Raw genomic sequence first — 25,189 nt, 5'->3', positions numbered from 1 at the left:
TTTCATTTGTGAAACACTGCCTCCCTCCTGTTTCTGTTCCTCGCGCTGCTCGTCACCTGCGCAGATGCTCGCGCTGCTCAGTCGTGCTCGAGCCTTTCAGATGTTCGCCCGAGTTTACAGATCCGCCTCCATTTTAACATCGTACCGGCGAAAAGACACGGATAAAGCAAATTCGCCCGGATTTCGAGATTAGATTCAATTTGCAACGCTTCCCCCCCCTCCCCATCCCTCCATCTCCATCTCCATCTCTTTGCTCGGCGGCGTTGGTACAAGAGAGACGCTTTTGTTTCCTGGAGGACGTTAGAGAGCACGAAGGGATGCAGCGCCGATTTACACCGGCAGCAACATCCGCGATATAACTGCTGTATAACCCCCCAAAAATGTGCACGCTTAGACGAACTGAAAGGGGAAAATAAAAAACGATATTAAAAATTAAAAACGTCATTCGGGTATAGATTACAATCCTTGGTGAAGTTAGCGACTGAAAGAAGCCTGCGAGCAGGTAAGGATTAGGATTTATCTTCCCTTAAAAGACATATGGCTCGTCATTCTTTCCTTTTTATGATGGAAAAAAACAAGTCTATTGTGAGAAATGTCATGAGATAATAATGTTTGGAGGCTGAGCTGGCCTTTGTTTGTGTTGTGTTGATTGCGTGTGTTCACAGGTGACAGGTTTCCTGCCTACACCACTGCTCTTTCAATTCAATCGACACATTATTGCGTCATTAAATCTATAGAAATAAATCTGTTTCGTCATTAAGTTTTAAAAGCCGGTAGTAAACAATTGCTCAGTTACAGATCTGTAATACACTGATGATTATTTACTGTTTTTGCTACGTCTAGAGTGATCTATTTCCTTTATTCACTTAAAGGAATAAACAAAAACACTCACTGCATATATATATATTTTTTTATAATTAAGTGTGTGTAGGGGGGTGTTGGGGCTGGGAAGCACTCATCCCTCATTATGTGTTAATTTGAACTTATTTCTCATGTTGACTCGGGTTAACAGTTGTGAACCTGCTGACGGTGGCAAAATAACCGTCACTTTATCTCTTACTTGAAAAGATAGATGCAGCAGCACTTTAATCCATTAGCTCTCTCAATTGAGATCTGTAGTCCCTGCGTCTAACAGATAGAGTTTCATATCTTCGACCATCATGTTAACAGTGAAAACTGACCTTTATCCCTTATGTTTGAGATCATTTTAACTGCGCCAGTAACATGACTGCAGCATGACCGACAACTGGTAAGTTCTACAGCAGAAAAACTAATTAGCGCCAGGCTTTTCCTAAAAGAGGAAAGCCAGAAAGGGTTGGTTGCTAAGTGTTGTGTGGTTGTCAGGTAGTCATTAGTGTCTTTGTATTGGCTGCATAGGAAGTATACCCTCATGCTCAGTAGCGATAAAGTGATTATTTCCTGATCATTGAATGCAGGTGTTCTTAATATAGAGCGCAAACTCAGCTGTAAGGTATCCATAAACAAACGGTGTTAACATTGATTTGTGATTTGGTGCTGAGCAAAAACACTGGTAAAACACCAGTTGTATGCTTAGAAAACTGTGTTGGATTTTCACAAAGACAAATTGCAGTTAAAGTTGTTGACAGTCAGAGGAGTGTGAGTGGCATACTGAAGAAAACAAAGAGAGAGTGGGTCAGTGAAGGACAAATAGATTAGGGAGAAAGACAATAAGAGAGGACAGCATTATTATCAGAAAGAGCAAGCTCCTGTGAGGAAAGCAGAAATGGCGCTTGAGTATGTAGCGCAAAGGAGTTTGAGAGAGGCTGGATTCTCACTTGCAAGTCAAGAAGATAACCAAAGGTTCTAAAATTAAACACAAATGGTTTCGTCAAGATTTTGCTTGGTGACTGGCTGAAATGGCAGATGTGATGTTGAGTAATGCTTCCAGGTTTCTTCTCCAGAGAAGTGATAGACAACTCTGTAAGTCTATATGAGGCAGCAGGTGGGAAGTGAAGTGTTTCAGTGGACCAAACCTGAAAAAATGCTGTATCTGGATTGTTAAATATATTTAAAAAAATGGCCATAGTTTAGCAACTCTAAACATAACGCAGTGTATCTTCTGTAGCTGGCCAGAGAGAGGTCAGTTTACAAAAACGAGAGTTTTCACATACTTGATTTTTTCATTCTTTCTGTTCTGACTGGCAAACTGACATGTATCTCATATGTTCACATTCTGAGGTGCTAGTCAGAAGTAATGTGTGGCACCACTATGAAACAGAACATAATCGCTTCACATTGCCTTGTTTATAGCAATAAAATGGTTAAGCATTAAAGTTGATGTGTTGTCACCATTCAGTGCTGGTAGTTGCTTATCTAGTCCCTAGTTTATGCAGACTTGCTTGCAGGCTGCTGTAACGCATGGTCAGGATGGGATTATGGTTTGGGGATGCATCATAGCAAAAGTGTTGGATTTTTGACAAACGTGGATGTCTGCAAGGGGATATTTGAATTGCCTTAATGGTGGATTTTCTGATCCCAGCTGTCCGCCTTCATTCACTGCGTATAGTGGTTGGATATTCCAACAAGGTGCAAAAGTGGTTTGCAGAGGTGGGAATTGAGGTTGGGATATGGCCATGGATATTAAATGACTTAAATCCTGCTGGGAATTTGTGAGATTTCATTGTTCAGAAGCAGCATCCACTGCAGTACAGATTACATGCAGTTCCTTTAGATTATTTAACGATGCTAATTTTCACAGATCTATATGTTATACAATTACCCCTTATGTATATATACCCTATTTAGCTTCAATCAAAAGAAAATATTTTGAATTTTATATATCTCACAAATAAAAAAAGGCAAATGTATTGGTCCCCATAAATAGATATAAACATGTGTCCCCTCACCCACACACATATTGCCCAAAGGCCATTTCTTGTGTGTGAGTGTATGTGTGTGTGCAACATGGCAGAGTTTCTCTCAAAATGTCAGTGTACATTTGCATCTGTGTTTGAATCTGACATTCTCGCCTCTCAGAAGGCCACATTTAGAGAGCACATCACCCTTTCTGCTCATGAACATGCACACACACGCGTACAGGCACACACAATTACCAGAATTGTCTAACCCTGATACTTTAATTGGAGCAGGTCTAATTTGGCCCATTTAAAAATATTCCACATCCAGAATCTCTTGGTGATGGGATTTTTTTTCTCGTCTGTGTATGTGTGTGTGTGTGTGTGTGTGCACATGCATGTGTTCATCAGTTGATGACCCAAAATTAGAAATAGCCAGAGGGGAGTCTGCATTCTCATCCCAACGTGTGCGGTCCCTGCTTATTATTTTTCCTGAAGCTGGGGTTTGAACACACCCTGCACGCTGATAACGTCTGTGCACACAAGAACTATTTGTCTATACATGGGCAAGACGGAGCGAGATGTCAATGAGGAGACGCAATTACTCATGCTAAACCATCTGAACTAAATATAGAGCCATTTTGGTACTTTGATTTGGATCATGTTTACACACATACATGATTACCATACAGAGTCTGTAGAGTCTGAGAAAGAGAGATTAATGGGGTAGGTTATGCTCGACCATGCCGCAGGATAACCACACAGAGATACTGGGTACAAAACACACAGAAGGCTCTGATACTATAGGGATTATTGTACTGTTTGAGGAATAATCAATAGTAACATAATAGCAGCATCTCAGCAAAAAGCTGGTGAGTGGGAGCACATGAAAGAAGTAGCAACAGGCCGTTTCTGGCTCTTTTTCCTTTTTGAATGAATATCATGGTCTTAATTTGGCTTACAGCGAAGTGGACAAGAAGAGGTGTAGTGTGTGTGCACACGTGTGTGTGCCATACAAATAAAGTATTTATGCTTCCATTTAATTTATTTCAAGTTTAATTATTATGCGCAAATAACTGTTTACACACTAAGTTGCAATAGATTCACTGACACGTGTATTTGTATTGATGCACAAAACATAGACTTGCAGAAATAAGAAAAAAAATACAAAATGTACTGTTGTTATAGGATACTCATCAGTGATGGGGTTATTGTCATGTGGAATCTGTCACCACCCTGAAGTTTATTTATTTATTTTTATTTTATTTTATTTTATTTATGAATGACCATTAATAATGGCAATTACTATTTATTTATACTTGCTTTAAATGTCCATGAAGCAAGTTTGTTCATCACTTACATTATAGCCGCTATAAATACTCTCACCAGTCTCTCTTTGTTACTAAGCTTCTTCCATATATGTTAAATAAACCCCTCCTTATAGACATCTTCACCATATTAAGGAATAGATGTTTTTCTTTGTTAAATAACATGCTTAAGTCTGTTAGGTATTGTTTTAGATAATGTGTCCACCATACAAGTCTCTGAAAATGATATAATGATAAAATGGATATAAACATTTTACACACCTCTGTTAAAATAACAGGCTTTTCTGATGTAAAAAATGAGACCAAGATCAATAAATAGAATAAATAGAAACCTTCTAAGGGGAAAATAAGACAGAAAACGTACAATAACCTTTGAATGTGCTTAGAATTAACATACAAACCCATGTTCAAAAGTAAATATCAACCCCAATTTTATTAACCCCAAATTAAGATCAGTTCTTTCTGTAGGATTTTCTTGATTTCATCCAACTGCTGGTCCTCAAAGAGCATGCAAAGCACCTACAGGATCTCGTTGTTGAAATGGTATCAATCAGGAGAGGAGTATAAAATAGCATTAGATGTTACAACAGAACATTGAGCACTGTGAAGGCCATCATCAACAAGTGGAGAAATCTGGACACCACAGTGACATTACCAAGAACGGGGTGTCCCTGCAAAATAGACAAAAAGACAATAAAAAACTTAGAATGGAGGCTTCCTTTTGAACTACAGCAAAATTAAAGGGCCTGCAATTAAAAGCAATAAAACAGAGCCATGGAATTTAACATAGACTGTACAAAGACTGACAAAATGCCTGCCTAGTTAGTGTTCAGAGGAAATCAAAGATATCTCGAAATACCTATCTATTTTGGCATAAAATAGTTAAGTTAATGTTATGTTAATACTATGAGATGCAGCAATAATCACATCTTGGGATCGTAATCAAAAATTAACGAAATTGTGAGCAGCCTTGCAATTCTTGCACTCTTAATCACTCCAGCTATATTCTGCTCAGTGAGACAGGTTCCTAGATAGGCAAGTATCTGCTCTTGACATATTGGCCCCTTCTCTAAAGGCACTATTACAATGAATGCGATAATATCCTATAATGTAATTAAAGGTTGAACAGTTGCAGTAAAATGGTAGTTTTAAGTTTGGCCTACATCTGGCATCAGTAATGCCTGGATGGATGAAGTAACTAGGTGAACATCTGGTGATGGAAGATAAAGAACAAAGTGTTCACCACCAACATTGCCAAGCTGTCTGTGAATGATGCATCAGCCGCAGATAAAGCCTACATTTCTTTAACAATGTGTTCTCAAAATTCACTTGCCAGTGGACCTTCAGAGCTTTCATTCTATCTAGGACAGCTTCCAAGGTTGTTCACCTTTGAAATAATGTAAATAATGTTGCCTGTCAACTCGAAAAGCTCCCTGTCTAAAACTAGCAGTCTTGCTTAGGCTGTGTACTTGCAAGTTAAACTTTAGAATGGACAGTGAAGGGAGTGGTATAGTTGCGTTGCTAGATACAATACTCCAAGTCAACAATAAAAAAGTGTGTAAATAGGGGATGCAGATATGCATGCAATATGGGAAAACATTTTACATGATGAAATATTGACAACTTTTTACATACTTTCAAACTCATATGTGGTCTTGTGCCTAGCCCAAACCTTGCAAAGCACGACAAGGCCCCTGCGAACAAAGAAAGGTCCATGAAGACATGGTTTATATGAAGAGAGGACGTTATTCACATTTACATTATTTTTCTGTCCAGTGTCACCCAAACGAGGATGAGGTTCCCTTCTGAATCTGGTTCCTCTCAAGGTTTCTTCCTCATATCATCTCAGGGACTTTTTCCTTGCCACCATTGTCCCAGGCTTGCTCATTGGGGATAAATTTTAGAAATAAATGGGAACTTAATTTTAAATGTTATAATATTTTAAATGTTATAATATATTTATAGTTATAGCTATATATATAGTTTCTTTTTAATTCTTTTTAAAAGAAAAAGTCCATTGTTAAACACACTATACAAAGAAATTGCATTGAATTGAATTGAAATTGAAGTTTTTTAAGGTTGGTGTGAAAGAAGTTAAATGGCCTGCAAAAATCTCATTTCATATCATTTACATTTCTGGCATTTGGCAGACATCCTTATCTCATTTTATACAACTGAGCAATTGGAGGTTAAGGGCCTTGCTTAAGGGCCCAGCAGTGGCAACTTGGTGGACCTGGAGTTTGAACTTTCTGATCAGTAATCCAACATCTTAATCACTAAGCTACGAATTCTTGCTGTCAGTCTTTAATATCACTAATGCCCCTTATGGCTGAATGGTGACAAACCCCCAGAGCAAGTTGGAAAACCTTCCCATAAGAATGGCAGATATTATAAGATCTAAGGGGGACTAAAATTGGAGTAGGATGTACCAAAAATTACATACTATGCTGGCCAAGTAATATTGTGGCAATATAACCTAAATATTGTGGCAAAACTGGGTATTTACAAGAAATATTTGTCACGTCAATACCTCTGCACTGAAATCTTGAAATCTGATTTGAAGGTGTTTACTATTTAGAAGATCTATTAGCAGTGCCAGCTGTAATTCAAATCATGGTTATATCAATGTGCTTATACTAACACGTTATTGTTTCTATAGTAACAGCTCATTCACGGGGATTTGTATGGTGGATGCTCCACATAATCTATCTATAAACAGATTAAAAAGGTATAGTTATGTAACAGAAAAATGGGGAGAAAATATCACAGCGATTTAACTTGCCATTATAAAATATTGAGAAAATAATCCATTCGGCTTCCACTGGGGCTGCATCATAACTCTATGTCATGGATTATTTTTCTGTAACAGCATGCCCTGGTGTGTTTTGTACATACTTTTTCATTCGGCCGTATAGTTCAAAACAACACAAAGAAGAAAAAAATTTTGTGTTATCTTTTGGATGGAATAAGAAAAGGTCTTGGTAGTGGATTCAGGACTTTGGATCCTACTAGGCAATGAATAATTTTTGCCCTTTTGAGAGAGATTATGTTATTAGGGCTTTCCACTATATTATGCAAATGTGATCTTTTCTAAATTTAAAGATGTGTGCAAACTTTGACAGTTCAGTGTTTTGTAGAATCTTTATAAGTTACTAATCAGAGCTCTCTCATGTTTCTGTCTCCTATTTCTGTGCAGGAAGCAAGTTGGCACAGATGAGCTTCTGCAACTGAGAATAACACACCAAGAAAGATCATTAACACATTGGGACACACACACACACACACATAGTTGTCCGCCCACTGACACACACACATTCACACACACATATACACACAGATGGCACTAGAAAACTCCACATTCTCTTCTCGGCCAGAGTCCCTCTCTCTGCCGGTCCCAGAGAAAGGGGAGGTGCCTGCTGAGGAGACCAAAGAAGATGCTCCTACCACTGGAGTATTTAATGTATCTGAGGAACTTGGGCATGTTGTAACCACAGAGACATCATCACCCCCGCAAGTGCCCTCTAACAACAACATGTCATTCCAGGACAAAATGGCTGCCCGGGAAGCACAAGCCAATCAGCCCAGGAAGAAAATGCCAGCGGCAGGGCAGGAGCGAGGAAAGTTTGGCTGGGGTAAGAGATTTCACCATCTTTTTAAATTTTTAAAAAACAATATTCATGTATGTTAAATATTGTTTTATTTTTTGCCATTCAAAAAGGGTGCTTGAATTCACACCAGCAAAACAGACGCAAGGTTTTAGATGTTATATGTTGAACTATTTAATGGTATTGTGTACATGCATGTGTAAGTGCATCTGCATAGAAAAACAGTGTTATATAATATTGCATTATGTTTTTCCTTATCCACTTTAGTGTATTTATCCACACTATCTTGGCTCATTTGTCATGATTTATGTCTGTTATCCTTTTTGCTTTCCAATTTCTCTTACTCTCCTGCTGTCTGTCAGACCCTCTTTCTTGGTCTCACTCATCTCCCTGTTCTGTCCCTTTCTTATCTCTTGGCAGTTCTGTCTCTATCTATCTATCACTTGCTTTGTTTCTTGTTGTATGTCCATCCAACCTCACTCACTTTTTTTTCCCTTTTTTGTCCCTCTTTGACTCCCTCTCTACTCTCTAGGACGCAGTAAACGCAAGAGGCAACGATATGTGGAGAAAAATGGCCGCTGTAATGTACAGCATGGCAACATGCGGGAAACTTACCGCTACTTGACGGACATATTTACCACTCTGGTGGATCTGAACTGGCGCTGCTCGCTCTTTGTTTTCGTCATGGCCTACGCCGTCACCTGGCTTTTCTTTGGTGCTATTTGGTACCTAATTGCATACTGCAGGTATTTACACTAAACATACACACACATTCACAGGAATGCATCTATACCAGTGCTAGTATCAGATACATGGCTCATGTCATGCTCATTTACCCATTCCTATGAAAAGGGCTCTGAAACCAACTGCAAAATGTCTTCTGTGAAAATATCCTGAGGAGGTACTACAACATGATTCTACATTACAAGTAACCTGAGAGCAAGTACAAGGTGAATGAATTGTGTGCTTGCAACCATATTTGCAAGCATGTACCAGTAAAGTGAGCATGCAGAGAACACCTGTCAGGTGTAAGATCTTGCATATGGTTGAAATCAAATTGTCTTAGACCACACTGCCATTGCATATCTAGTGTTTCCCATAATCAAGTATTAACTGGGACTGAGTTTTCTCTCGAGCATTAGTTTTGGCATCTCACTGTGGGGCACACTGCTCTGTGTTGTCCTCAGATACCTTTACTTAAATGCCTGTATTGGTTCAAGGGGGACATGCTCCTTTCCAGTTTTTATGGGCTGATGCACCTCTTCTCACTTTACACAGAATACTCTATTGTGACTAGGCTATCTGGGAGGCTTGAATAAACAGTCCATGATTCAAACTGACATCTCAAGCACAGGGTGCTAACCTACCTAGGCCTTGCTGAACCCTTTTCTTTACCAGAGAAAAGCCTCTTTTTGCGGAATACAGAGTTGCTGGCTGCCTCGCTCAGCATTAAATAACCTCTAGGCCTTGGTTGCTAGTCTACAACTACCCACTGAGGGAAAGTATAGATCTTTCTCTCTATGGCAAATGCAGATACATCTCACATCAGAAAGATGGAAAAGCCTCCTGCTACAGGTTGTCCATGTGGCTACAAGATTTCATGCCTAGACATTCACACCAGATACGCTTTGTGTCTTGGACTGCAACATGCCCTAGCAATGGGTGAATATATTTGAATTCACATCTGGTGGGAGAAAGGGAGATCGGCTCAGTTACATTGACCTGCTAGTGGACACCTGTGGCCTGGCCTAGGGCACTCACATAGGCTACCAGTTCTTGCTGTTATTGGAATCAGCTTCTCAAAGCTGAATGTGTAGCAAGGCAATTTTTGTTTTTTTTCCACAGAAGAGGAAATCACCTGTTCATGGAGAAATCCTGCTTTTGCCAAAAAGGGGAGGGGGGGGGCATTGTTCTGTGTTGGATTTTGTGAACATGGTAGAAAATGTACTTTCTCACCCGCCTCTGGCACAGCTGGCTCAATGCTGTGTACAGTGGCTCAACCTCTCTGGCCTTTCTCACAAAGAGGAGCTGCTAGATGTTTCGGTGGATCCTTAGGGTCTGTTCACTCCATGTAACAGCACTGTGAGGAAAAGAAATAGAGAGCAGGTGAATTTCTGCAGGTATGCCTCTCCAGGAAGTCCTCCTGCTCTTGACACACCTTTTCACCAACCCTTGGCCTTTACGATTTTAAAACTCCATATGAATGCCCAACCCAGCAGTGCCAGCTTGCCCGGGCCCTCTCTTAATGGGGATGGAAAAAACTGGTGTGTCACATAACCACTCCCACATTCTGCAGTAAGAAATGAAATACACCCTCTTTTCCTCAAAGTTCTCTGTTCCTGAACCTGTTCTAGCATGTGGAGTCCCTGTGGGAGCCCAGGTTGCACCACCCTACAAAAACAAAAATAGTATAATCCTGTAAATTTACTCTCGAGTTGTAAACACAAGCACAGACCAGTGTTATTTAATAAATCTTTCTTGCCCAGTTCATCCAGGCCTGGAGGTTCTGTTATTGAGTTCATGCAAAAAGAGTATTTAACACAATTTGCAACACATTCCAAGCACAAAAAATGTGAATGCCAGATTAAAAGTCCACATAAGCACCTGCATGGTATCAGGCCTTTCATGTCACTCATGCAGTGGTGCTGTATCCAGGTTGTATGTCTCATTGCACCCCAAGACCCTAAAATACCTTACCTAAAGTATGGAGGCATGGCATATGTGTGTAAAGTAAGTGGGCATTGAGAACAGTAAACAAGGGACACATACTCCAATCTGGTGTTGCTCCATCCCAATTCAAAATACAGTTCCTACTCGAGGTATTTCCTAGTCCCAAAAAGGGATGCTAATTCTAGACCTGTGCATGGTGAACCGACACCTCAGAAAGGTTCAGATTGCTAGTGCATACAGTCCCTTTACACTTTGTCCAAATGGTTTACCACAGTTAATCTACAAGACACATATTTTTAACTATAAATCCTCCCCATAGAAAGTCTCTGAGGTTCACATTTCAGGATGTGATATACGAATATTTGGGCCTTTGCAGCTCAGGAGTGAGGGCATTGGTCTGGCTGTTTATTGAGATGACTGGCTTTTCGCAGTTCATTCAGAACAAGAGACATTGCAAAACACCAGCATGTTCATTGATCATTCTAGCATCTAGGAGAGTTCAGGGTGTTGGCTTGGCAGCCTGTAACATGACAGAATTCCAGCGATGACTGACCTCCCTCATACCATGACCAAAATAGTGTGTTGGTCATGACGACTTGTGTGTGGACAATGCATCCATTTAGGCAATTGTCCTTCATGACAAAGGTGGGAATCATACTGTCCAGAAAGGTGATCAAATCAGCTGCATCTCTCTAGGCATAGGGAGCCACTAACAAGGGCAGGAATGGGATTTAGACCTGCAGAATTCTCACATAAATTATTTAGAAGTATTAGTGGTCTCCCTAACCCTAAAGCATTTCCTACCCTTCTTGGGAGGACATCATATTGTTGTCCAGATGGACAACACCACAGTGGTGGTCTGCATCAACTGCCAAGGTGGAATACAGTCCATTTGCACATGCTGTTTGCAATACATTTGCACATGCTGGCACACAAACTCAATTTTTTGCTCAATGTTTTTTATGTGCAAATTACTAGAGGAATTGTGGTGTTTTTAATGGGGACATCTGTGTAGAGTTGAATTAGACCTCACTGCACACTTTTATAAGATTGACTGGATGTGATTGCACCCATGATGCAGTCACATTATGTTAAGTGCAGAGGTGACAGAATGATTTGGCCCAGTTTTTGAATTGCACTTGGACAAAGGTGTGGACATCCAAATTTGTGTCAGCTGATCTTCAGAATGCGTGTTTTGCAAAATGTGAGTCAGCATCTCCCACCGTGAAATACCGAAACAAATGGTTGAAAGAGAACTTTAGGTTATGACTGTAAACCCTGTTCTCAGATAGCAGTAAAAAGAGAGGAAAAGGTGTCCTCTTTTGAATGAGGAGGTGACTTTAAATATTGTGAAGAAGCTTCTCCTCTATGACGTATACGTCACATCTGTCGGCCAACAAGAGCTGCCCTATTTAAATCAAGGTTTCAGAGCGCTATGCAGAGAGACATACTCTGCAGTGAAGTACCTCACTCATGCTATCAGAGAACCTCAAGATCTTTGATATTGGGATCATTTTTAAAATAGAAAGATTCCTTTGGAGCTAACATTATAAAGGATTATATTCCTCAGGAACTGTTCCAGGTACCCACTCAAATGTACACAAATACAGGCATACACACATACCCACCTGAGATTAACCTGCAGTCATCTGAGTGGGTGGGTACTAGAGAACATAAAAAACAGCAAACTCCTACTTCTCTCCTCTCTTCTCTCTCTCTCTCTCTCTCTCTCTCTCTCTCGCTCGCTCTTAACCTTTCTGACTAAATCTAGATTTCACCACTGCATTCCAGGAACAAAGTCACTTACTAAATAAAGTCATTATTTCAGTATTTTATTGTATTATTAGTTTTTAGTTTCAAAGCAATTTTGGAAAGAAAAAGAAATACACTTCTTCATGCTGTAGTTGGCTGAATATACATTCATTAATGGACAACCAGCAACCAGCAACCAAACAACCAAAAATAAAAAGCAAATCTTCTTTCACTTCTTCTGTGTTTCTGTCTTTCTCTTTTTAGGGGAGATCTGGATCATTTGGAGGATGATACGTGGACTCCATGTGTGAATAATGTGAACGGATTTATCTCCGCTTTTCTTTTCTCCATCGAGACGGAGACCACCATCGGATATGGCCATCGTGTCATCACTGACCAGTGTCCTGTGGGCACCATGCTTCTGCTTTTGCAAGCCATACTCGGCTCAATGGTCAACGCTTTTATGGTAAGAACACACTCATTTCAACTTTTTAAGCACTCACAAGCTTGCTATTTCTCCGACATGTCTATTGAAACAGAAAACCTAACAATACATTTAACGTTGTGTTGCCTTGCGATGTGACAACTTATACAGGACTGTATTCAGAGTCAGAGATGAATTAAGTCTGTAAGTTATACCAATGTTTACGGCCCATACAGGATATGCAAATCAACCACTTCTGAGGTTACAAATCAGTACTTCTGAGGTTGCCAGATTTTTCATGAGTATTAATGTTTTTCAGTACACCCCCATCTCTAAACACAATGCCAGTAAGCTTAAAGAAATTAGGATATAGAACATCTGGACTAAAGGAGAAAATAGAATTGCAAATGTAATTTGATATAGCCTAAAATCAGCAGAACATGAAACACATAAACTATGAAAAAAACAAAATATCTGACTAAAATAAATATTTTATAGGAGTCTAGTATGCTGCCAGTATATTGCTGCATTAACAGACCTAACTGTAGTTAACATATAAATCCCTGCCAATTAGGTTAGTTTAACAATATAGCTTCCATACAAATTATTCAGCAGTTAATAAAACTTGATTCAACTGTGTAGTCACAAGATACTAATCTCATGAAATGTTAATGTGTGCACAGGTTGTCTCTGCCCTATATATATATTTTGCCAGATTAAAATTGTGGCAATTACATTTTTCACAGCTGAGACACATCCATTCAGGATTTTGGCATGGGGAGAATAAACACAACACAACAATCTTTAAACACTATGTTTTTGTTGCTTTTTTTTTTTTTAAATAACAAGCCATGTTGTCATGTCACTAATCAGAACAGAGAGTAAAGAAATATGAGTTTGTCCATCCTGGCTTAATGACTGTACCTCTGTAGCTAGCCTCTGGCTCAAAAAAATGCCTTCAGGTAAATAACTTACATAAAGATGATTGGATTTCTTACAAAAGCCAAAATCACATAGCTGAAGTTGACAAACCTCCATATGCGTTATTTATAATTATTAAAAGATAGATGTAGTTAGATAGATATAAATGATACTGTATGACACTGCAGGGTCTATTGAAATCCTGCCTATATGTGAACATTAATTACAAACTACAGTAGAACTGCATAGCTCCAGCAACCAGAATTAGTAAATGCACGTTAACAGATATAGGTACAGTCCTCAGGACAGGTCCTCAGTTTTTGCTACAGGTCCTCAGTCCTCAGTACAGGTCATCAGTCCTCAGTACAGGTCCTCAGTCCTCAGTACAGGTCATCAGTCCTCAGTACAGGTCCTCAGTTCTCGGTACAGGTCCTCAGTTCTCGATACAGGTCCTCAGTTCTTGGTACAGGTCATCAGTCCTCGGTACAGGTCCTCAGTCCTCAGTACAGGTCATCAGTCCTCAGTACAGGTCCTCAGTCCTTGGTACAGGTCATCAGTCCTCAGTACAGGTCATCAGTCATCAGTACAGGTCCTCAGTCCTTGGTACAGGTCCTCAGTTCTCAGTACAGGTCCTCAGTTCTCAGTACAGGTCATCAGTCCTCAGTACAGGTCCTCAGTTCTTAGTACAGGCCCTCAGTCCTCAGTTAAGGTCCTCAGTGTTGAAACCAGTGTGTGGTCCAGACATTCAGAATTGGCCATAACTAATAACATTGTTCACCATTACACTATTTCTTAGCATGTCATGCATTAGTATTTTTGTTAGTAGGCTTTAAAACATTAAACATATTTTTTAATGGTGTAAAATTAGTACTCAGGAATATTAGAAATTTTGAAATGAGCTTTTCCCCCTCCCAAGCTCAGTACATCTCTCTTTTTCTTTCTTTTCGTCTATCTTTCTCTCATGTTTTTCTCCAAATTTGTAGCACATTGCTGCTGCAGAATCTTTCACATGCAATTGGGTTTTGTAAAAATGGATTCTGGCTTTCACTGCACTCAGTACTTGTTCCTCTGCAGCTCCTCTAAAGTGTGTGTGTAATTTCCGACAGAGCCAAATGAGTCATGCTTTTTAAAGAGTTGATGTTACTCACTCTTCCTCTCTTCCTCTCTGTTTTCATTCCACCTGATTGTACTCTCCTTGTTTCATTCCCTCTGTCCTGAGAAGTTAATTTACTTTCTTTCTTCATCGCTCAAAGTACCCCACCAAAACTGATTATATGTTAGCATTCTAACATGATGTGTGTCTCTGTGTCTGTGTGTGTGCGTGAGTTAATTTGTCTTGCTCTGATTGTCCTAATTTAATGTCTTGTCCTCAGGCTGTATTTCACCCATATATTTTGGGGACACACATGTACACACACACACACACACACACACTCTTGCCTTAGTTTGCTTGTGAGGATCTTGACGTAATTACTAATGCATTTTAAAAATTCCAGAATGACAATGTGTTTGCTTGTGAAATAGAATTTGGTATATTGCCGATTATATAAGTGACATAGTTTCTCATATTTCTATTATTATGTAGGATGTATATGTAGGGTGCCAATAATTCTGGAAGGCTCTGTAGCTTTGTAATTTTGTGCATTAATAAACAGTATGATTAGTAATTATTTGCATATTGTGGTGCACACTTATTACCTTATGGGACCAGGGTCTTTAATCCAGGACTTAATATGCAACTGTAAGACACGGCTTATACAGTAACTTTTAAAGAATGACATTTTATAAAGGAATACATAGACATAAATATAAAAATAGTGGATATTTCTGCTGTTTTATAGCTGCCAGCATTAGCTTTCCTGTTTTGGGAATAGATCTCACTGGGAAAATGTGCTTTGGACACATTTTGGCTGTTCAGTAGTTACCCTATAACCTTATTCTACTTTCCAACTTCCTCAGGTTGGCTGTATGTTTGTGAAGATCTCTCAACCAAACAAGCGGGCAGAGACGCTGGTGTTCTCCCGGAACGCGGTCATCTCTCTACGGGACGATAAGCTGTGTCTGATGTTCAGAGTTGGCGATCTGAGATCCTCACACATCGTGGGAGCCAACATGAGAGCGAAGCTCATCAAATCCAAACAGACCCAAGAGGGTGAGACTCCAGCTGCAGCTTCTCAAATCATCAAGACTACAAAATATGGAAATCAAAGCTCTCAACATCAGCAAAGTTAGGGAATGAATGCAGGGATGCCATCTGGTGGTGGACAAGTGAAATGTCCCATGTCAAGTGTAATCAAGAGCTGCAGTGGTTAAATCTGCATCTTGAAAATGCGCACCACTGCTGTGTTCCACATTTAAAATACTGCAGAAATGTTAGAGGTATTTAATGTCAGAAAACTCAAATGGCAATGCTATTAATGGAATACAAATAAGTCTACTAATAAGAACTGGTGTTATTTCTGTTATGAAATATAAATCAGAATTGATCATCTTTAAATCAAAAGGTTCATTTTTCATATTCATAAATACAACATAAATAAAACATACTTATAGACAAAAAAAAGAAAACATTTCCTCAAGCTAACTTTGAAGAATGTTTGTGTTTATGCTGCTCCTCTTTGATTGATGATGTAAGCACAATGCCATTGTTTTTTTAAATTACATATCTATCTTGAATCTACATATAATATGACATGGAGAATATATGTTTTGTTGCTGATATTGGCTGCATATTGCATATTTACACCGATCAGGCATAACACTATGACCACCTGCCTAATATTGTGTTGGTCTCCCTTTTGCTGCCAAAACAGCCCTTACCCACCGAGGCATGGACTCCACTAGATCCCTGAAGGTGTGCTGTGGTATCTGGCACCAAGATATTAGCAGCAGATCCTTTAAGTCCGGTAAGTTGCAAGGTGAGTCTCCATGGATCTCACCTGGCAACTTACAGGACTTAAAGGATACTTACAGGGCTTAAAGGACTTACAAGACGTAAAAGATACTTTTGATAGATACTGACCACTGCAGACCGGGAACACTCCACAAGATCTGCAGTTTTGGAGATGCTCTGATCCAGTCGTCTAGCCACCACTGTCAAACTCGCTCAAATCCTTACGCTTGTCCATTTTTCCTGCTTCTAACACATCAACTTTGAGGACAAAATGTTCACTTGCTGCCTAATATATCCCACCCACTAACAGGAGCCATGATGAGGAGATACTCAGTGTTATTCACTTCACCTGTCACTGCTCATAATGTTATGGCTGATTGGTGTATATAAATTTTTATAGCTGATGATAACAGCTGATATAAATTTAGAATATAAACAAACAAAACATAAGTGCATCAATTTATAAATGTCTGCTTTTGGTGTAATATCCCTTTTGTATTAAGAAGACTGAAATCTAAAATTTAATCTCTAAAGGTAAACTTTATAGTGTTTATGTGTAATATGTACCTGCTCTCAATTTATTAATACAGTATTTGTTTAACATAATAATATAAATATAATATACATTCTGATCACTTTAAATTCTATTTGTTGTTCTGTCTATGATCAGAAACCTGGAGTGCTAGTTACTATTTTACATTATTTTTATAATTATATTTTTAATCCTTTTTCCTTTTTAGGTGAATTTATTCCGCTGGATCAGACAGATATCAGTGTGGGCTTTGAGACAGGGGATGACCGCTTGTTCCTTGTGTCTCCATTGGTCATCTCTCATGAGATTGACTCACGTTCACCATTCTGGGACATGTCCCAGGCACAGCTAGAGAAGGAAGACTTTGAGATTGTTGTTATTCTTGAGGGCATGGTGGAAGCTACAGGTGAGACAGACACTCTCAATCTCATCAAAAACCCTCTGACCGTAACAGTCAAGCGTATGAATTTCCGTATGTATGAATTTCCCTCTTCAATTCAGACGACAGGTTTTAGTAGGGTTTAAAAATCACTGTGAACCACTGATTTTAAATTTCTGCAGTTTTAAACAACTGCAAAGTATATTTGATTTATCATTTTTTTCTTAAGCTCTGTCTATGGCCAATTCTCAGCCCAAGTTTTGGGCTGAATTCATGGTATCAGACATCCTGTGCTTCCAGCCACAAAACAGCCCCAAAGTATCAAGAGTCAAGAAGAGGAAACCAAGAAGCTTTTATTATCATTTCAACTATATACAACTGGTACAGTACACAGTGAAATTAAACAGTGGTCCTTCAGTACCATGGTGCTACATGAAACACAAAACTACAGGAGACAACACATAACTAAGTACACTACACTGACCTACACAACACTACATAGAGTTCAAAAATGTGCAAATAGTCCAAGACAGGACAGTAAAGGGACAGTACAGCAAGTGCTGACCAATACACAGTTCAGTAATGAATAAAATGTAATAGTGAAATGCTGTGCATGTATACACAATTCACATTTTTAGGTGTTTCATGCAGCAGATTGTTTCAGTGTTGTAGCAACAGTCTAAAAAATGGGCAAAAAGTGATCAATCCATCACAGCACTTTACAATCATGTCAGGTCCTTTTGCTTGTATGCATTTCCTTTGTCACCAAACATACTGACAGTGCATGACCAAGAAGTTACAGTTTGGTCTCATCTGATCAGAAATAATGCTTCTTGATGAAGTGAATTTTGTAAGATGCTCTCAGTAGCTTTTTACATGTACTGCTTCCAAAGATTTGCAAAGAGAACTGCTTCAGACACGTAAAACAAGCCTGACTTGAGTGTTTTAACCCATATCTATCTATCTATCTATCTATCTATCTATCTATCTATCTATCTATCTATCTATCTATCTATCTATCTATCTATCTATCTATCTATCTATCTATCTATACAGGTATGACATGTCAAGCACGGAGCTCCTATTTGGCTGAGGAGGTGCAGTGGGGTCACAGGTTCAGCCCGATGATGTCCTTGGCCGAAGGATTCTTTGATGTGGACTATGGTGCATTTCATCATACCTTTGAGGTGCAACAGAATACGTTCTACTGTACATCTGCTTCCTATATGGGACATACTTTGGTCATGAGTAAATTACTTTTAGACTCTATATGACTCTATACACAGTTTTTACTCTAGTTTATATATAGCAAAGGTTAAATAGCTGGTCTTTTTTAAGGTGCACAGCAGGACTGGGCATTTTCAAGTGCATAGGTACATCATGCTGAAAAAGCACATAGCTAAAACCAGAAAAGTAAAAAGTGAATCAGAGAAAAAAAGAAATGTTATTGCACAGTTACATTTTAGCCAATTACATTTTGTTTTGGTGAGTAAAGTGGTAACCATCACAGCAAAAATAAAAATTAAAGAAATTTCTTATTTGGAAGGTCTGATTTCATGCATTCCATATCTCACCTTTGCCCATAGGTGGACACTCCTTCTTGTTCAGCCCGAGAGCTTGCATTGGCTGCTGCTCGCCTGGAAGCTCATCTCTATTGGTCGATCTCCAGCCGACTAGATGAAGAGAAGTGGGAGGGGCCTAACCTGACCGAGCAGTCAAAAAACCCTGCTGATTCCGAATCTGTCAGTGGAAAAGATGGAGACGGACCAACATTCATTGTGGGTGGAGTTACAGAAACCCAGGAACAGCCAGTTGTAGGGGAACAGAATGGGAGTGTCACTACAGACCAATCAGAAACTGAGGCCTAAGAGAAAGAAAGTAAGAATGCAAGTATTTTTAGGGTTAGAAAGTTAATATTATATTAGATTTGATTGTGAAACAATCCATGCCTTCTTCTACAAATCTTAACCATTTAGCCTCTAATGTATAGCATAGAATACCTTTCCCCAACGGGGAAGTCACTCGGTTTGTTGGTTTTAAAAGCAGACATTTGAAACTGTCCTGCTTTAAATTCAGGCAGGGTGTTTTCACAGTTGACATTAGGTTTCCTGAGACCAGTCATTACACAGAATTCACAAAACTTACACAGGGTATACTTGCTTTCACTATACACAATGTTTTCATTTCGAAGCATGGCTGACTGGACAGATTGTTTGTATTGAGGATATGCTTGCTATATTACAGTTGATGGAAGTGCCATGCAACTAGAACATTATAATCCCTGGGGTTCTCTTTATCAGCTTTTAACAGGATTTTGACTGCCAGGAATTTATTGGTATTTCTACCTGTTTTTCAGTACCGTCTCTCAAATGCAGGAAATTGATCTAATGGGCATGTGAAATGCCTCTTTTGTTTAAAACCATAAATCGTACAGTATTTGTGTCTGTTATTTTAAAGTCACAGTCGGCCTTACAAAAATATCTTGCACAGAGTTGACTTTTTTTCTTTCTTTTCTTTTTTTTTTTTTGATGTAACAGGGGTTTGTTACTTAACTATTCTCACAACAATTCTTAAATACTGTACATATGTTCCGGGGATGATGCATTTCAGAGGAAGTGATAAACTAGGGTCAGAGATTCATGACTTTAAAAGAATAGTCTAATAAAAAAAATGGTAGCAGAGCCGTTCAGAGAGCTAGTAGCCATCAGTTGGCAATATGCCACACACATCATGTTAATTAATGGCTACTGGCTTTCATTTATACAACGCCATGTCAGCATTTTTGCTCCTACTATTCATTTCATGGCTGCTCTCTTGTCTTCAGAGCTGCCAATAAATTTATGATGAATTACATTGGTGAGTGCAGGCTACTCTGATGGAACATATTCCACTAATATTCTAGTCCATTCTATTCTTGGAAGCTGCCCAGAACCAAAGCATTTCTAATGCACAGTTTAATTATTCCTGTAATGTCCTATGGGAGGGAAACCTGCTGGTGCCTTTTCTGATGTTTCTGGACCTTACAAGGAATTGGATCTGTGCAATACTATTATATAGCCATAAAAAATACCAGTCACGATATATCAGCATCGACTCAGTGATAGTGCATAGGATTAGGAATGTATGGATGGATTTATGGAGGAAAGAAATCATTCATATGAGAAAACATTCATTCAAACAAGTGAATGAATTCTATTATGCAGTAACATGGAGATGGAAGTAAATGAATACATAGACCACTTACATTTTAATAAACCGGTATATAAATAGATTGCGATAAGACCTCTTCTTCTGAGATGAATGTCATATTCAGGCTGGCTTTTTTATTTATTGCATGTCATACTCTGGGTTAAGCACACAAAGTTCATACCAAACTTTAATTCTGAGGCACACATTGTTATTCAGCTCTCAGATATATCTACATGCTTAATAAGTGCTCAGACAGCAGTGATTGCAGTTGGCAGGTGGGGTGTAGTTTGCCAAAGACCCAGAGGTTGAAGATGACATCATCTTAAATGAGTGAAAACTTCTCTTTAGGATAGTGAGTTGATCACTATTTTTTTTGATGACAATGTAAACTGCTACTTAAAGTGAACTAGCAATTTGAGAGCACAAAGAAGTAGAAATATTCATGACAATCAGCCTATATATTCACAATATGTTAGGCTAGTGTTGGCAGATTTGTCTTCTTGTATATCATGTTTCAGATCTGTATTTTTTTATTTACATATTGCTATTATGCTACACTGTATTGTATTTATTATCTATCACCTGTCACTTCCTGCTTAAAGGCAAGTGATTGTTTCAAAGGTGATGGTCCAGACCTGTCAGAAAATCTGGCAACCTCAGAGATGCACAGGTAATTATAGTAACCTGAATTCTCTGCCCAGAAACTGAAAAACACTTATCAACATCAGGTATCTTTTGAACCTAAGTTGCACCAAAATCTGAAAATGGCCCAAAATCTGGACCAGTTATACATACACTGACACACTGGTGGATCTGTGCTATCTTGGTACACCTATTCTCACATCAGGTAGGGTGGCAATATGGGCATGTCACATTCCTATTTCACAAAATAACATCCTAATGTACAGTTTATCGATTTCTAACGAAATCCTTTTGTCAGGAAATATCATACTGCCAGACTATCAGACTATCAAGCACCAGGGAAAACCTTTCTCTGAGAATGAACTTGATTAAAACAGGCTATAATATTAATTTAAATATTCAGTAAAGACTTAAAATCCAGACTTAGTGGACCACATCTTGGACCATGTCTATTCCAAGTGAGAAAAATGTAGTAGCAGTGCGATAGTGTTATACTGACAAAGTAGCAGTTGTCAAAAAAAGAGGGAAAAAGGGAAAGCATGTCACGGAAGTTGGTAGATAAGCAACAGGCAATAGTCATGGGACACCAAACGCAAATGGCATTTAGCCGTATGTTACACATATCATAGCGAACCTTAGGATTATCTATTTACGCAATCAGTTGTTATAGTTATAGACCAGTTCGCTGCTTGTAGCCATTTCACAGTGCATTATGGGAATATGCACGGTCTCTAAGGTACTGTGACCATAACATATAGACAATAGACTGTCTCTGTGTATGTACATATTATATTTATCTATATATACATTAAATCATATGAGCACTCAAAAGTAATACCAATTAAGAGGTCTCGTTATTGTATGTATTCTAGCAGTTGGGATGTTTGGTAATGTAGTAAGAACACTAACTAGACAGGGCCACTGTTTAGTGATTTCCCTGCTCCAGTGCACCTGATTTCGGTTAATTAAAAACTGAAAAGCTGAGACTCAGAGCATGGAAAACGCTAAGTGGTCCAGAGCTAAAGTTATTTGGGTTTAAGAGCCCTGAAATAGAGTGAATTAGAGTAAGTAGAATAAGTAGAGTAGGGGCATTTAATATTTACCACATTCATTCTTATAGCACTAGGTTAATGAGCTGTTTTCTGTATTTACTTTGGCTAGAAATATTCTTGACACTACTTTGGTAATTCATGATTGTATGTTTAAAGAAGCAAATTCCTATGAAGAATTTTACCTTCTCCCTGAGTGTCCCAATTGGCACTGTTAAAGCTATGTATACCTTATAAATTGTCTTACACAGAAAAGGACCAGAGATGAGCAACTATTTTTTTGGCTGGGGGCAGGCTAATTTCTGGCCCATAAAAAATTTGAAAGACATGAAATGGAGAAACTAAATTCTAAAGTTCTTCAAAATTACAGTACAATGTGTTGTGGTGAAAAGCAGAGGGTTAGTTAGGGAACAAGTGCATAATCTTGGTATATGCTTTATTAGGACAAATCCAGTAGTCGTATGAATTGTCCCTATTAGCAGTCGAAACACATGCAGGCAGTCTCAGGAGGATAACCCATATTCGAAACAGCTGAGGGTCGAAAACAGAAAGTCTAACAAAACACAATTCAAACTTCGAATTCATGAAAATAATGCATGATAAAATTTTGCAATGAACAAAGAACAACAGGATATAGAGAACATAGGGAAACCAAAATAATCAAAGATAATCAAAACGTAACACAGAACAGGTGAACACAGTAAGGTAACAGACCATTGATTAGAGTGGGGCTTGGAACAGAAACTAAAAAATGATTGCTATGAATGGGGTATGTGTAAGAAATTATATGGTCCTGAACGTCTTAAACATTACAGACAACACATTTAAATCAGAACGATACCTTAAATTCGAGTACAAAGTTATAGCAAGAGCAGAAATCGGAGGCAGTGCACTGCTGTTTTGGAAATTCTTGTTTTGATCTTTGATTGAATATTTCAGATAAGATTAGAGTCTAGATTTGTGATTTAATTTAGCCTTGATGAGTTGCTCTGAATGTTACATTGATTAGGGAGTAGACTGAGTAAATGGAAGTGCAAGTGAATGTGTAATTACAAAGAAATAATAACTGACTGAAGATAATGTAAGTGTCTTGCTACATAACCAGTGTTTTCAAAATCATCTTCCTTCAGGTAATGAAGAGCTTCATGAACTTGATTTCGTCAGTCTATGTACAGTCTATGTTAAATTCCATGGCTCTGTTTTTATTGCTTTTAAACAACAAAACATAAAAATAATATTGAGTAACTAACATTTCACACTCAATATGGCCTGTTTCTTTTTGCTTCACTGTTGAATATAAATCTTGAAGAAGCCACTCTCACTTTTATAGCATGTCGACTAGCTCGCTAGCTCACATTCATTTGTACTGAAAAGAAAATACATATTTAGATTCCCGAAAATTGGCATCCCTTCTTCATTTTCATCTTCATCCCACAAGCATAAAAAGATATTAGGTCAGAGGTAACGGTTTCATACTAGCAAGAGGAATTTTATGTGGTGAACACAAGCGGACTGAGTGAAACGGTAAACAGTGAAAAATGTCCCAGTGCGGTTGTGCTAAATACTTCCACTCATGGAACGCCGCTTGACCGTTCAAATTAGCGTATCTGATTAACTGTTATATAATTAAAGTATGAAAGGAAGGCTTAAGATTCATAGCATACACTAAATAATCAGCTCTGTAAAACTGTGCTCAATTAATTAGAATAGCACCAATTAAAAAAAGCTATGTTTATGATCCCTAGGGAATATTTTACACTTTGATTCCTGTCAGGATATAATAAGTCTGAGTAAATAAATAAACTTTGTAACTACATAATAACCAAACATTATATCAGAAAGCCAGGGGCAAAGTTCAGTAGTATGAGTGATCTTTATTTGTGTGACTTTTGTTGTCTATAGGCAACATTTTGGGTGACGTTTAAAGTCTCTGAGCTTTTGTGTTTAATGAACTGTAGAAGTTGCAATACATGCCTTTTTAATACAGTCTTTCTATATGGCTTTTTATGTCATGTGCCAATTGGACTTTTTTGCCAACTTCTTTACATCCTGTAGAGAGACACAATGTATTGATAAAAAAAAAAAAATAGCCCATCATTTTCTTTCTCTTTCTCTCTCTGAAATCTTGCTGTATAATGTCTTGTAAGCAGTCGGTAGCACACGCAAATATTTCTTGCACATAAAGTATGAAAAGCACAAACCCTGTGTTCCTGGAACTTTTTTCCCCTTCTTGCTTTTGCTGCTCTAGACATTTTTTAATCTATGTTTTTAATCTGTATGATTACCTGTATTAGAAATGACACAAATAATAATAATAATAAAAAAAAAAATACAATCAACGTTATCTTGTGAAATGCTTTATATGTACAAACAAATGCAGACATTATTCAGCATTGATGTGTGGTCTTTTAGTACATGTAGCATGCTTTTCAATCCTATTCAATGAAAAAATATCTGACAATTTCCTTTTTTCCAGTCTGCTTATAAAAGAGCAGAATATGTGTGTGTGAGTGTGTCTGTACGTGTGTGTATAAATTCATATTCAACATCGTATCCTGTGTTAAAGCCAAGGGAGTCTTGGATACTTCATATGCACCAGTGTGTCCTGCTCTGATCCTGTAGGGGGATTATGGGTAAATGTTAAAGTATTGACTTCTCGGTGACCTTCTGACTACCCTGTCAATCCCCCCATGACCTTCCTCTTCCTTTTTCTCCATACATGCTTCTCTCATTTCATGCTATTTCAGCATACTTCTAACTTCAATTACATCATCCTTCTTTCTTTGGAGGCCACTTTATTTAATTAATTAATTTAATAGACTTTGAGGCAGTTCACTTAGCAGATTGTTGATGCAAAGTCATGACAATGTCTTGTTACACATCCTGATAGCTCACCCCACCAGACATAAATAGTGCTGATACTGTTCTTTATTGAGCATGGCAATCGCTCAAAGTGCTGATTCTGCTCTCTACTAAGGATGAGAAACAT

The 25,189-nt window shown here is 38.4% G+C and overlaps 1 protein-coding gene across 1 annotated transcript; it reads left to right on the top strand.

Moving 5' to 3' along the window:
* The first annotated feature begins 64 nt into the window (after positions 1-64).
* kcnj9 (potassium inwardly rectifying channel subfamily J member 9) lies at positions 65-24,535 on the top strand. The gene is made up of 8 exons (XM_058372714.1): positions 65-502; positions 7,341-7,776; positions 8,282-8,495; positions 12,436-12,637; positions 15,476-15,668; positions 17,150-17,347; positions 18,377-18,507; positions 18,907-24,535. The coding sequence occupies exons 2-8, from the start codon at positions 7,482-7,484 to the stop codon at positions 19,186-19,188; spliced, it is 1,515 nt and encodes a 504-aa protein (XP_058228697.1). The 5' UTR covers positions 65-502; positions 7,341-7,481; the 3' UTR covers positions 19,189-24,535.
* Positions 24,536-25,189: the final 654 nt, after the last annotated feature.

Source organism: Hemibagrus wyckioides, linkage group LG20 (assembly GCF_019097595.1).
Source record: "Hemibagrus wyckioides isolate EC202008001 linkage group LG20, SWU_Hwy_1.0, whole genome shotgun sequence".
Taxonomy (NCBI): domain Eukaryota; kingdom Metazoa; phylum Chordata; class Actinopteri; order Siluriformes; family Bagridae; genus Hemibagrus; species Hemibagrus wyckioides.
Note: the sequence above shows the minus strand (reverse complement) of the source record. Positions and strands in the feature narration are given on the sequence as shown.